Source organism: Hylaeus volcanicus, chromosome 4, assembly GCF_026283585.1.
Source record: "Hylaeus volcanicus isolate JK05 chromosome 4, UHH_iyHylVolc1.0_haploid, whole genome shotgun sequence".
Classification (NCBI taxonomy): domain Eukaryota; kingdom Metazoa; phylum Arthropoda; class Insecta; order Hymenoptera; family Colletidae; genus Hylaeus; species Hylaeus volcanicus.
Window position 1 is genome coordinate 20,439,339 of NC_071979.1, and position 15,322 is coordinate 20,454,660.

At 49.5% G+C, this 15,322-nt stretch overlaps 1 protein-coding gene across 1 annotated transcript; it reads left to right on the plus strand.

Annotated features, from left to right (window-relative positions):
• The first annotated feature begins 1,909 nt into the window (after positions 1-1,909).
• On the plus strand, positions 1,910-15,292 carry LOC128874675 (homeobox protein Nkx-3.2-like). Its single transcript, XM_054119610.1, has 2 exons — positions 1,910-3,147; positions 12,992-15,292. Exons 1-2 carry the CDS (start codon positions 2,280-2,282, stop codon positions 13,846-13,848), a joined length of 1,725 nt encoding a protein of 574 aa, XP_053975585.1. The 5' UTR covers positions 1,910-2,279; the 3' UTR covers positions 13,849-15,292.
• Positions 15,293-15,322: the final 30 nt, after the last annotated feature.

Here is a 15,322-nt window from a genome sequence, read left to right on the forward strand (position 1 = left end):
GAACTTACTCTCCTCGAATTTTCACGAAGCTTCGAGGTGTCGGAAACGTGTTTCTATATTAGATTGGAGTGGATTGAAGTATACTCGTCGTGCGTAAAATTTAGTTACCGTTGGTTATTCAAGAATACGTTTCGCGTATTAATTTGAGTAGCTGAAGTACAAGTGACATGAATTTTTGGGACGAGCTAATATATAGCCGTCTTTGCGATCCAATATTTCAACGTCATTTACTTTATGTCTGACTACTATACATGTCGTAGCTTGATTCTTACGACACACGTAGGTGCGCGCTCTGAAAAGAGAACGCCACAGCTGACTGGTTAAACGGAGAATCTTTCTTTTTTTTTGAGAGGCAAAAAGAAAACAACGTATGAAAATTTTTTGTGTGGATACTAAACTTACAGCGAAAGTTTATCGTATGTTTGATAGAATTGCGTACTTTGAGGAGTGTCTCTGTCATTTTTAAAAATATTTGTTGAGAATAGAAAACTGACAATTAAATCTCTAAATTTGTTAACCCCACATGTTGTAATCAATGTTATTCCAAGTTGCGTGCTGTTTCCGAATCGATCAACAGCAAAAGTGTCAGGAATTTACGTCAGGCCCCTCGATTCGCATTAATATCGGCTGTCGGACAACGTGTCGCTGTAGAGCGAAAGAAGAAGGCCCCTTGAAAGAATCGATCATCGCGGCGTGGAGCCGAGCGATTGGCTCCTCGGCCAGCTCGATGACGATCGAAGTACACTCTCGACGGACGGAGAAACAACGAAAAAATCGCGTCGAGGGTGGAAAGAGTGACCGCGGCTGTAGAGAGGGATAGATAGCCAGGGGGGCGAGGGAGGGTACGGTATTGCAGGCTCATCCGCCGGTTACGTTCGATTGGCTGGCAGGGCGGTAGGCCAGCAATTACCTAAATGGTCGGGTAAACAATATCCGTGCGCCGAGTTAAGAGCGGCGGCGGTGGCAGCAACAGCACCGGCACTACCAGCAACGCCGCCAGCATCAGCTGCAGGCTTCTCTATCCGTCGACCGTTGTATTGGTCCTGTTTGGCCTCCACCCTGAGCCGAACAGGACGCAGAGAGACGGCAAGACGCGAAGGAGACGCGGCTGGATAGAGATAGAATCGCGGATACCCACCATAGACCTCGCGATTATACTCCCGGCACGATTACTGTACACAATGATCCTGATGCACCGCCTCCCGAGCCCCCGAGATCATCGACGGAACCCGACGGTTTCGCGATCACGAACACTGCGCGACTCCTCCACACATCCTCGGGAAACGTTGAACGATGGCAACGTGCGTGGAGGGAAAAGCGTTTCCTCCATCGACAGCGGCGGTGGCGGTGGTGGTTAAATCAAAGACAAACCACTTTAGCCGGTCGGATCGGGGGGGTGGGGGGTCGGAGGGGGCGCGGGACGTGGCTAGAGAGAGGGAGGCAAGGTAGACCCTGTGTGTACATACCCGAGTATCTGGCGAAAGCTCGCTCGTGGGGCCGCGAAACGTCTGCACGCGGGCTCCCGGTTACGTGTTCGTGCCTGTCCATTCAGCCCCGTCGTCTCTGTCTGGGTGGATCGTCGCGAGCGTGTAACGCGAAACCCCCGACGCCCACACGGACAGACCGCCACTAACGAGAGGTAGCACGTGTGTGCGCGCATCCCCCGCGGAAAGCGCGTCCACGCCCCATCGAGCTACCGTCGAGCTTTCTGGTAAGCTGCCGGGGGGTTGTTCCCGCCCCCGGTGGGCGGAACCTGCTCCCACCCCCGCTTCACGATCCCGCTCGCCGTTGCGACTACGTTCCTACGACGGCTCCTCGGTACTAATAATACGCCGATATACCGCCTATTCAGCCACCATGGCACTACGTGCAAGCCCCGAGAGCAGCTTTCACGGGACGCGCGCGGCATCTGCCTACCAAAGACACTGCTAATCGCGCGACCACGCTGATCTCTCTTGACCCGGTGAGAGCGGGTCTGTTGTTCTCCCAGTGTTTAGTTGAGTTCAGTGAACGAACGCAGCAGCCGACAGTGGCGAGAACCCGCGACGACCCGTCGGTGCTGGGAAACGATCCGGAGGAACAGTGATTCGAACTGGAACAGTGAAGGATTAGTGACGATGAGGGAGTAGAGTGAGAATGTCCGCGGTGTGAGTGATGCCACCGGTTGGGATGCTCCTGGACGCAGGTATTTGAGGTGGGTCTACGGGGTTGTGCAAAGGACAGTGCTCGTACGCGGCATGGAGCGTCGCGAGGGCAGGTAAAGACAGAACGGCGGGGTTATGTGGAGGATGCAGGAAGGCAGGACCGTGTCGCCGTTGGGACCGGTCGTCCTACCGCGCGAGGAAGCCGATATGCGTGCCGGGTTGTCGCTGCCTCAAGAAAGGAGGCACGTGTTGATCCACGTACGCGCCGCGGAGCCTTTCGTGCGCTACGACGCCGCGCGTCAGCAGCACTCGCCGTCGACCTCGCCGATCCTGCGGCCCGTCGACAAGGACTACCACGAGATGGACGGCCAGGTCAGGGAGAAGAGAATGGATACCGAGGTCGAGGAGGAGGAGCAGGAAGAGGAGGATGACGACGAGCCCGAGAACGAGAGGAACGTCACGCCGAGGAGGAACATCGTCGAGGACGAGGAGGACGACGAGGAGCAGGAGGAAGAGGACGAAGAGATGCATCCTGGCAGTCGAAACGGAAACTACCAGGAGGACGAGGACGTCGAGGTGGATGTTTGCCGCGACGAAGCCGACGAGAGTAACCCAAGCAGCCCCGTGGATCTCACCGCCCCGTCGTCGAGAGGCGCGGGGTCCGATCAGTTCCTCAACCCTTTCGCGAATCGCGGCGTGCATCCTTTCTCCTGTGTTCAGAGCGGTGGCCAGACACCTGGCCACGGGACTCCTGTGTATATAGCCGCCCACGCGGCGGCGGCCTCGACGGTGATGACCGTCTGCACTTCCGGTAACGGGGCCAGGACTACTGGCACCGCGACAGGAAGCATCACCACCACCGCCAGCACCGTTCAAGCGAAGAAGAGGTGCCTCGCGTTCTCCGTCGAGAATATCCTGGACCCGAATAAGTTCACCGGCGGCCGCGTCGTTCACGGCACCCATCAGCATAGGCGACATCGGCGGGCCGATAGCGTGCACGAAGGTGATTAAAATCTTTGCTCTTCTCGATGATACGTCGACCGATTACGGAGACGAGACTTTAACGTAGAATTATGGTAGATTCAGCGGGATTATTCGTTAACCAGTCGGCTGTGGCGTCCTCTTTTCAGAGCGCGCACCTATGTGTGTCGTAAGAATCGAGCTGCGACAGGTACAGTCGTCAAACACAGAGTAATATTGGATCGCAGAGACGACTATATATTAGGTCGTCCCGAAAATTCATGCCATTTATACTTTTGCTACTCGAATTAATACGTGAAACGTATTTTTAAATAACCAATGACAATTAAATTGAGTATACTCGTCGTGACACAAAATACTGCCTTTTCTCCATTACGAGTATACTCGTCGGTCACAGCTGACTGGTTAAGAGGGAGATCTGGAGAGATCGTTCTTGGATGCAATTTAACCCTTTGGACTCGACGACAGTTTCATTACAGGCAACTAACAATTTAGATAACTAAACCACGATTGGAGAGTTACGGTATGAAATATTTTACCACTACTTCAGAGTGTACCATTTCAAAAGTTATGAAGTTATTTATGAACGAATATCGCTATGAAGAGAGATTCAACGAAATATTAGAGAAACAAAGACTTTTACCCCTCGAGTGCAAAGGGTTAATCTCACCTATTAGTATTTTTATCAGAAATGGTTTTTCGGGAAGAAATGATTGATTGCATTGTTATTGGTATGACGATCTCCATCTAAGGACAATCTTTCTAGCTCTGGGTAGTAGTAGGAGTATGTGACGGTTAACGGGCTATTGTTCTTAGATAAAACAATGTCCTTGCTATGAACCTAGGTAGTAGGTTCGCCAGTTCCATTAGACGTCAGCAGAGGGAATTCTAGGTAGATTGATAGGTAGTTTTCATTCTGTCGTTGCTGAACTTGCCAGGAAATGGGGTCTTATAAGAAGGTACTGTGAACAGATTGAACTACACAATCACTCCTGATAGACTCAATTACTTAATCATGATTGAGTCAGCTATCATTAAGGACAGCATTACTTCTAACACGAGGAATGATGGTTCATCCTTCAACGCCTCAAAGCTTGACTCAGTCGTCAACGGTGAAACCACAGAATCTACGAAACGATGACTCGATAGGTCCCGAAAGCAGATTTGTCAACCTTTCGTGCCACAGAGTCTCCTCTGACAGACTCCCAGCCTCCATCACAGTGTTCTGCATACTACAACTTGCGCGTTTGCCAATTCAGGGACCTGCCAATAGTCCCATAGCTGATAGGCGGAATGTACTTGAGCGATTGACGCTAATTTCATCGAGACGTTCCCGACCCGGGCCAGCGATTAATCTTCCCGGATTTGTTGCTTCCGAATAGCTCTCTTGATAGCTCGCGAAGTCCCCTAATCCTCCGGGCTTTTTCTTGCCAAAACCTCGGGCTCGCATGTTTATTGCTTCCTCCTCGCTTCCTTCTCCGACGTCGTAACCGTTCGCCAAAACACGGTCCCTCTTCCTTGGCTCTCTTACCGCGAACATATGGGCCTCGTCTCCCGCGATCACGGTGATCTTGAACGATATTTTTTCGCCTCAGAGCGCGCGCGCCGGTTATGTTCCCTCGGCAGCCCTCTCTTCCTCGTTCTAACTTTAGACGCTGGAAGGATGGCCTGTTCCCCGACGGACGCGCAATTTCTGGCGTTTCGGAGTTATTCGCGCGGACGGGTGATCCTCCTCCGAAAGTGACGATGAGGACGTATTACCGGGAACACGGGAAAGATAGTCACCAAATGTCGACGTCGATGACGCCTCTGTCCGGTCGCTTGCGACGATTCGTTGAAATGTTCCATGTCGACCTGGGGAAGCGACCTTTCTCTCATCATTTTTTTCAGAGATACGAGAAGCACTGTTTAGTGGAGACTTTGTGTATGCACTGCGGACTGTATTGGTGTGTCGATATGATTTTTGATAAGGAACATAGATTGGTAATTGAACCGTGCGTTGCACAAATCGATTAATTCCATAAAACAGAGTTAAGAAATGAGACGAAATGGCCTTTGAAATAAATTATTTATCATTCAATGGGCAAACAACTTTTCGCGTTTAATGGTGTTAGTTTTTATTATTCAGGAGAGTTATTATAAATATAAAAAGTTATGGCTATACCAAGTGCTTTGACACTTAAATTTAAGATTATTAAAAAAGTGGAGTTAATCGATTTGTGCAGTGAACGGCTCAGTAACGTCGCTATGGCAATCCGCATAAAGTCTGGTTAGCGTTAATTCTGCTAGGTTCCACTGAAATCAATGTACCTAGAAAATGCTTTAACTATATTAGTGTATGCGCTCGATTAGGGGCCATTTTTTCAAGCTACTCGATCCTCGATACTAGCAAGTCGGATTTGATCACATTACTATCTTTAATTTAAAATCTTATTTGAAGTCTTCGATACCAAGCGCAAGAAACGAAGAAATTAAACAGTGTTCAATTTTCTGGGAAAATTTAGCTAAACCTCTATTCAAACCACCTTTCCTCATCTTTAAACGCCATCCTCTGCGAGTTCTCCACCCAAGGAACGATAATCAAAGTAAAACTAACACGATTCGATCGTTTATTAAATTCCTCCCAGCGTACGAGCGGATCGGTCGAGGCATCTGCCGCGGAAAGCTTATCTCCTCGCGATGATCGAATCCGTAGTCGGTCCGCGCCGATCCCAATTTCACAGTTGACTCTCGAATTTAATGGAGTCTGGCGGACAGATAAGAGGAAAAATCCCCGTCCGCCGATAAGGCCGGCAGGAACCAGGATCCCGTGGAAGGGAGATGAAGCCACGTAGAAACAGAGCGAAGGAGTCGCTGGAAGGGCGAAGGGGGTAGCGGTGGGGGGACTCGCGAGGGTGGCCTGTCGGAGCGTGACAAATTGCTCCGCTAATCTGCGTTAACCAGTCCTTGAACCCCATCATTATCGTCCCTTTATCCCGGTACGGGACACTGGCTGCAAACGAAATCAACCGAGTGCTGCGCTCGGGACTTCTTCGAGCAACAAACAAAGTATCTCCTACGGTCAGTTATCAACATGCGAAGGACTGATAGGGTCGGAGGACAAGAAAGGGAGTGTTGACTCTTTCCTTAAAATTTAATCGTGGTCGTTTCACGGCAGGAAAGACCTTTTAATCGCGAATCTGAGCAGTTGGATACTGAAAAATGTATCAAATGAGAGTTGTTCTGTTTTCATTAAAAGTCATTTAATTCATCTGAAGAAATATTCTAAAAATTTGTTTCTTTTTATTATGTTGAAACGTTACCTCGGAACTTTCATACTTTTTCTTGATAATTCGTAAGCTATTTGTTTCAAACGTTTCACGATTTAAAAACGATACAAGCTTGGATACACTGATGGATTTGCTTGCATAACCCTTTCGCTTCGCCAGTCCAGTCCGTGGAAGCACCGTCACTGACCGGAAGCGCGCGCCAGAAATCTGCACAGTGCGCGTGGTTTCTGTACACACGTTTTCCTAAGTCTTAAATAACAGCTGTGCTGAATAAAACGATCGTTGCTCCAATATGACAAGTGTTATTTACACTTTTAATATGAAAAGGCTCACAAAATTGTAGGTAATATAGGCATCTACAGGTTTGATGTTTCCAAGTGTATGTTTGTATAAGCTTATTCATACACATATGTATAATAAAAAAATTCATTTGATAATATCAAAACTGCTATTCGATTTAGTCAAACTCTTTCAATAAAGGTAGAGAGTACGAATATTTATGGGATTGATTGTATCATATACCCACAGGTCATCTCGTGAATAACATGGCGCTCGAAGCGAAAGGGTTAAAGTCAAAACGTATCAGATTCTCATGCGAGAATAGTGAAAGTTAACGCGAAGTTTCACGAAAACCCCGTAACTGTTCGTCAAGTTTCGTCGATTTCCGTGCTTGTACCTTCATTGGCTGCAGGAATCTTCGAAAGACGTGGAATCGTACGGAGCCGACCCGGCCAGGGATCGATCGTGGCGATGAAATCGGGATTACACGATTCTCCGGCCATCCATCTTCCCGGGGTGGTCAGGCCTCCCCCCCACCCCACCCCCACCCCCCATTAAAAGTGCATCAGAGCCTGATCGGCGAAATCCGTTTCGACCGCTGGCAGAGTCGTCCTTCGCCAAACCCCCCCTCGCTCGAATGGCAAATCCGGCGACGGAATAATATCGTCGGTTGTTATGATAATCGCGCAGCATCGCGGCGTATCGCGTCGCATCGCGCCAAGCCGCCCAGAAAATTGGCTCTTCTGCATCATAATGACTTCTCTCTCTCCCTCCGCGTCGCGCCCGCCCTGCTCTCCCCCCTTCCCAGGCTCGCGCGCGCACCCCCGTTTCGGAGAAACTCTCGTCCCCCTCCCCGTTCGCGTTTGGATTCGCTTGGTGATTCGAAAGCTCGCGGATTTTCCGCTAGATTTCTGGAAAAATTGTAATTACCGGCGCGCCGCGGCCGGGAGGCGCCGTTAAACGTCGCTCGCCGTGTTTTTTTTCTTATCGAAACGAGCGATGGTGTCACGCTGGGCTCGTTAAGGGAACGATTCTCCACTCGTAACGTCTCACATTGTTCTGTTCCGGACGCGTTGCATTGTTCCTTCGCGGCGAAACGATATGATAATTGCTCGCGGTCCGCTGTCGGGTGCTCGGCCAGGGATGAGGCGGTACAAATCTGAAAGGGATGAAAAGGGTGGCGAGAGAATTCGGTGGGCGATCTTATCGATAAATCCTTTGAGTTAAATTTTCGGTGTTGGCTCGGAAAGAGCTGTCATCTTCAATTGATGGAGGCCCGTGTTACTAAAATATGGTTTCATGTTGTATGTTATTGGTGGACACGTGAAGTATTGAACTGGGTAAGATGATGTCGTGGTACTTTGATTCTAACAAACTTTGAAGATATTAGAAACCTTCTCCAAAAGATAATTTGCCACCCTGAGTTGTCAGACAACTCATCTTCCCTTGCCTTGACTTGTCTTGTAGATATTTAGATGCAATTGAGGGGTGTGCATCAATAAGGAGGTAGCTCCATTTTTTCAAATCTTCCTCCTTATTGCACCACAAAAACAGAGGAATGGTTCAAAACCGTGATTATGTTCTAACATGAAAACCATAAAACTACGGAACTACCTCATTATTGTAGCACACCCCTCAATTAAATATTATGACGAGGACGTCGTATGGTACTGTGATAGTACAATATCATCGAAATTCTCCAAGATGTTCATTCTATATAATGAAATTACCATTAATATCCGAACCCTCCATTGGCGCACCCCACATCACACCAATATTTTCCGACACGTGACCATATGTTTCACCGATTCGAACTTAGACCGACATACCACTCTACAAGCATCATACTACTTCAAGCATCTCTATTGCAATGACTACCCCCAATAATTGCTATAAAGACATCTATAATAACTGAGTAACCTTGGAAAGAATTTTGCAACGTCGTGCAACGAAATTCTAACAATCAAACACATAATATTTACCTGTAAAAATACGGAACCACTCCGTATTCGACACAAACTACCCACTAGTTTTACGGAAGCATGGAGCACGAAAAAAACTTATACAAAATAATCCAGCTACTTAAAGATGCACATATTTGGATCAACATCTAACCATAAAAGACAGTCGCTAATAACCAAAGGTTGATGCGACGTTAAATACGTATGGAAAAAAAAAATGTTGAAGTAATTTTAATTTTTACCTCTCAAAACACGATCTACGCTCCAATCACCTACTACAAAAAAACACCCATATCCACTATTTTTCAATCCTACAACCTCGTGTAAAGTCATCTACCAAACTCAATACATCGGTCTGACGTTACTCGGAAGCCCAAGTTCCAATGTCGCGCGTCGGTACCTCCATTAGCGTTTCTCGGCTTCGATCCAACTTCACAATCCTCCATCGAGCGTGGGGAGCCTGTTTGCCAGCCTATTCCCAAATCGCGCCACTCGCCGTCAAACGGCCGTCATTGTGCTTAACGAGGAAAACCGAAATAAGTGCTCCTGACTGGTCCGGGATGCGCGCGCGTCCCCTGTGCGCCCTTAGCTCGCACCCTTGGGACGCGTCGCGCAGGATCGTTTCTCTCGTCGCACAGACGGCGATCGTGCTTAACGAAGAAGATCTAAGCGAGATAAATGCTCTCTGTAGGACCTAGCGCTATAAAGGCTCGATAAACGCGATAAGAGCCCGCTCGTTACGGATGCGTTCGACGTTTAATCGCGTGGAACGGACAATGCTCGACGGAACACGCGGTAGGAATGACTGGTAGCGATTTATGTCCGCTCGAGCTTCTGTGACGACGTTTAAAGCGTTTTCGAAGGTATGGTTTGAGTCGGCTTCGGGAAATTTAATGGAGGGATGTGAGGCATGTAGAAGTTGTGGGTACAGGATATGTTAGGTAGGGAAGCTCTTCGGGGTTGTAGCTTGTGAGGATTTTTTATGAGGATTGTCTAGGAGAGGCTTGGAGGTAATTAGCTATTGAGATTGGAGGACTGGTGATGTAGAGCTTCAGGGTTGTAGTTCATGAGGATTTTTTATGAGGATTGTCTAGGAAAGACTTGGAGGTAGCGATTGAGATTGGAGGATGGGTGATATACTTCTTTGGTAGGAAGTGTGGCGATTTCGCACATTGAACACATTTTCTAGAAAGGAATCCTTGGGTTTCGATGAACTTGAAACTCGTGTGCTGACACTTGGATGCAACTAATTTTGAGTATCGAAGCAACGATCTTGTAATGCTTTAATCCTAACTGATGGCGATTTCAGAATTGTTAAAAACTATCCCCTAAAGTTCATATGTTGCCATCAATACCATCTTCAATGTTTCCCTAACAAAAGTTGTGTAAGTTTTCCAAACGGTGTCTCATCCTCTTAAAATACACGTAGCCATTGCAACGCGAGCGACTATTTTAGAATTCTCATAAACATCCTCCCCAAAAGATGCCCTCCCGAGTTCCCGGTGAACTCGTCGCTTGAAAATCACTGAAAAATTCATGGTTCCGATTTTTCCCCGTCCCCAATCAGAGTCCGCAGGTGACCGACGCGAATGCCCGCTGCAGAGCGAAAAAGCCCCGACGAAGGGTCGTGGAAAAGGGGCGACCGAGGAACAATATCAATTACGCAATTCAATTAGACGCAATCAATCGACGCCCGTGTACAGTCGGCGCCCTCTGTTGTCCAGCGGGGGCGGGCACGGTGCGCCGCTACAACGGAAACCGGCGAAGAAAGAGGAAACAGAAGAAGACGAAGAAAAGGGCAGCCTGCAGGACCGGGGCAAGAACGATCGCGCGTTAACGAGATACAAATCCCATTACGGCGTAAACCTTCTCGATCCGTCGCCCCCTACGGACTTCCAACCCCCAGGCACGAGTGCCGCGGGCTATGGGCCACGAGCCACGCCAATTCGGATAAAGTCCCGACTCTCTTCGTCCCTGTTGCTCGTCTTTTCCCTCTACCGTCTCCTTCCAACCCTGAATATCCCGCGTTGCGTCCTCTCTTCTGGTCCCCCTTCGTCTCGATCAACGCTGAACGCGTCTCTTTCGCTGGTTTTATCCGGCGACTCCCCTCCACGGACTGGAGCCAGGGAATATCTGTCCCTGGGACATCTGCGTGGTTATACCAATACCCTCGACGATCAGACCAATCCGATGATACACTCGTTAACCCCTGCGCGGCGGGAGCTGGGTCTCCTCGGACCCAGGCTTGCAATTCGGGAGTCGGAATCAATGGTTCAGGTTATTTTTAATTTTTGGAACAAAAGAAGGAGATGTATCGGTGTTTCTTCTGATTTGAGAACATGATTCTTAAGGGAAAAACCACCCATTGTAAGTCAAGTTTTAAAAAATATTGTATGCATAGATGCTCTTCCATTCACCTAGGTATCAATTCAGTATTAGATGGACGCCATGCAGTAATTATAATTCATAACCACTTAAGCGTCAGCAATCGTTACCACCCCTTCTATGCCCACAGGGCCTGGTGTCATCTCCAATTATTCCACATACAAGAGTTATAAAACCTGCGACATCCAGTGACCAATTTAGCATCTATTCCATCACTTCATGAAATGACCTGAGAGAGCTCTGGTCGCTTTTTCCTCCCTCTTTCGAACATTAATATCGCCAGAATTAACCCTTCGAGTACCAAGGAGCGATATGTCGCTGCTTTTTGTTTACAATCATGCACAATCATCTTTGCTTAAAATTGTCAAAAGGTTAATCGATAAATTCACAATTTCTCCCGGCATACTCGATTTGTTTAGAATAATATTTCCGTATCGAAGATGTCCACTTCTTCTTCTTTCCCTTTGTCTGTCTTCCGTCCCCTGCAGGTCTCACTCGATCAGCCTGCAGCGCGTCTCTTTCCGTCGCTGGTTTTATCCGTCGACCTATCCCCGCCATCCCTCGTCCCCAGCCTCCACGGACCGGAGCCAGGGAATATCTGTCCCCGGGACATCTGCGTGCTGATTGAATCTCCAATCTCCTCTCTCATTGAGCGAACGATTGGCCGCTCTTTCTCTTTCCCTCGTTTCATCCGGGAAGCTCCTCTCTCCGACGCGTTTCAATCGTTCGTTGCCGCGGTCCACCGTTTCGGAAGTCGATCCGACGGAAGTCTTCCGGAGACCTTTTCACGGTCGTCGTCTCCAGTAAACAAAAAATTAAAAACAAACAGGCCTCGATACGTCCTCACGAGCCTTTGCGGTCGAACGGGCTCGTTAAACTGATTGCGTCGAACAAACGTTCCATGGATAGCAGTGTAATTGGACCAATCCAGTGTCGAACTCGTTAGTGTGGGAACTTGCGGCGATCTGGACGTGAGTAGATTCGATTTGCAAAATAGGAATCAAGATTTTCAAGATTGTTTAGAAGGGGAACACTCGAAACTTTGGAGACACGAGTAATAAAATTGTTTGCCTGGAGTAGGATTATTTTCGGATCAAATGTGAGGGATAAAATGGTGCGAATGCCTGTGAAGTGAGTTTACTGTACTGTTTTATTGATGTAGGGTTCTATAGTCTTCGATGCAAGGGTAGATTCACCATCGAAGGGCAGTCACTGCATCATCGCAGATCTTATTAACTATCTTCAGCTACAGCACCCCTTTTCATCCTCTATCTCTAAAATCATTCTCTTTTTCTCCCTTTATCGCGTTGAGTGCCAGACTAATACTCTTGCAAATGTCTACACTGATTAAATTTTGTTTCCGGGCTATTGGATGCTACATAATCGAACATTTATTGTGGTATATATTTTTGATAATTTCATTGGAACTTAAGAATTTCATTCGAATTTATTGTGTTTGGTACTTAACATTCAGAATTAATTTTGTTTGTCCTTGTGACGTGGCGATCAACGTGTTACGATACTTTCACGGTATATAACATCGTAAACGCTTGTCCTAAGATGGACCCGCCCGTCATAGCCAGCGCATCCTCAGGCATCCCATTAACCATCGCTCGCTCTACCACCTCTGTTCATCGTCCAGCCTTACACCACCCTCCCTGTAAAAACTTTTCCAGCGCAATAACACCGCGTCACACCACAAATGGTTGCGCCAACCGAGCTCCGCCAATCGAAACCGAGCGCGACCACGGTATCCCCCGCAACGAGGCGCGAAACAGGGTGCGAAGCAGCGTCCTGGGGTCTCGCGTTACCGCTTCGTCAAAGGTAAAACGATACCCGCCAGCGCGCAATTTTATCCTCCCCACCCCGGTGTAATCAATTTTCGTCATGCAACACCGTATCGCTTTCCTTGCCGGTAATCTTCCGTCGCGAGACGTGCTCCGCTGATCCTGTTTCGTTTGTGGCTTTTCAGATGGTGATTCGCGGGGCGAGTTCGCCTGCGGCAGCGGCCAAGAGGACGAGGAGGGCACCCCCGACACGGGTATGGAGGACATGGACGAGGATCCGGAAGAGGAGGAGGAGGACGAGGACGTGGAGATGAAGGGGACGGATCAGGAGTCCCCGAGCGCCGGCCGGGAGAACAGCAACGCCGGTGGTAGCAACGTGTCGTCGTCGGGCTGCAAGAAGAGGCAGTCGTCGTCGTCTTCGTCGTCGTCGGGCAGCGTGCAGGCTCAGGGGTGCCAGGGCCAGAATCAGGGCAGCCAGAATGGAACCAGCGGTAGCGGCGGGACGGGCGGCAAGCCTAGAAGGGCCAGGACAGCGTTCACCTACGAGCAGCTGGTCGCCCTGGAGAACAAGTTCAAGACCACCAGATATCTGTCCGTCTGCGAGCGTCTGAACCTGGCGCTGTCCCTCTCGCTGACCGAGACCCAGGTGAAGATCTGGTTCCAGAACAGGCGCACCAAGTGGAAGAAACAGAATCCCGGGCTGGACGTTAACAGCCCGACGGTGCCCACCACGCCGCCGCACCCCTCGCCTTACGCGCCCGCGTTCCTCTTCGCCACCCACCCCCACCAGCATCCCCTGCCACACACCCATGGCCACCCGCATCCGCACGCACACGTCCATCATCCACCGCCCGTCCCACCTCCACCTGGTTATTATCACCCAGCCGCGCCACCTTATCCTCCGACTGGACCGACGTTCTTCGGTCATCACCTGTCCGCCAGCCCCGCAACGGCCTCTGGCCCACCACCCACCTCCACGCCCTCCTCCACGGGGCTGACGCTCTCGACGCATCCTCATCCGCACACGCACCCGCACGCGTAGCGAACTCGACGGTCCTCCGTGCGGACGTAGTCTTCGACCTCGTAGTCGTCGAGGGTTCGTTCAACGGGGAGAAGCGTGCGACGATGGCTGCCAGAGGGTGGTTCGTATGCGATAGGCGGTCGGAACTGTGTCGCGGTTATGGAGGGTGTCCCACCTGAAGTAGGAGTCGGTTTGAAGCTCTGTTAGCACGAGTTTCGTCAGAAATGAAATTATTTCTAGTCGATATCTTGTGTCATTTAGAAGAATAGTAGCTCTACCCATCTTTCGGAGGTTTGAGACCTACTCCCCTTTCTGTTTAAAAAAAAAAAGATCTCACTTCATTCCTAGCACTAGGCATTTTAGAGAATACTACTCGTAGGCTTCGGATGAGACACCCTGTGTGCTGTTGAACGACGTTATCATGATTTTCGTACCTAGGTGAGGGGTATGGAGCGGTCGAGCTGCTCGAAAAGCGAAGAGAGTAGGTGTAGAGTAAGTCTGGTCGTTATTGTTGATTGTTTGCGTGCTAGTGGTTCGACGAGGAACGTCTGCGCAGCGTTGCTGTTCAAATTGGCCCTTAACCCTAAACACGCAGCGTCGAAAGCCGAACCTCGAGACACTTCTTAAACTCTCAAGTTCGCAAACGAAGAAAACCCATCTCTAAATATTACCTATCGCAGAGAAAAATAGAGTTTCGCCCGAGGTCAATACGGAGCGCTCCGCAGACGATCCCAGCGAGTGTAAATATTCCAGTGTAGCCTTCCGGTTCTCCGCGGCCGCGCAGCTCGACCGCAAACGCGGAAACGAAGAAACCCCCATCTCCGGGACTCGCGAAAGTAATTGACCTGGGATTTCGCCTCCGACGGATCGCGGGATGATAGGAGGAAGGGAGCGGGAGATGTTTTCGCGAATCGATCGCGATCACTCGATGTACAAAATGGCGCCGGAACGCGTCAGGCCGTTGATCGTCCCGACGCACGTGGTTCGCCTCGATAGAGTAATCGGTTTACGCGGGTTGACGTGCAGGAAACGAGCGTATCTCTTCGGAGGATATTGTCGGGGCGTTTAAATTTCGCTACGCGCCGCGTACGGAAGCTGGATGACGAAAGCGAGCGAGCGAGACAGAACGGAGCGAGGTGGGGTGAATCCGTCATCCGAGCGGAAAGATAAATACGCGGTGATACGTAAACAAAGAATAACAAGCGCTCGATTGCAGCCCCCGCGCGTGAAAACCCATGGTTCTGGGTTGGAGTGATATAATTAAAAAATTAAACGAACTGCGTAACCGTTATAAACCGTCGCCAGCACCGCGTTTTCGCCGTTATTTCGCGTTTCAATCCAATGTTCGCGATGATGTTTGAACGGGCCCGCAATGACGAGTAACGAAATGTGCGCATGGAACGAAAAAACAAACAAAAAACGAACAACGAGCGAGCGAGCGAGCGAGCGAGAGAGAGAGAGAGAGAGAGAGAGAGAGAGAGAGAGAGAGAGAGAG

Bases quoted from the DNA above. Each gene is read 5' to 3' on its own strand.
- LOC128874675 (XM_054119610.1), top strand. From the start codon at position 2,280: ATGTGGAGGATGCAGGAAGGCAGGACCGTGTCGCCGTTGGGACCGGTC. The intron at 3,148-12,991 runs GTGATTAAAATC...GTGGCTTTTCAG, and splicing joins GGCCGATAGCGTGCACGAAG to ATGGTGATTCGCGGGGCGAG.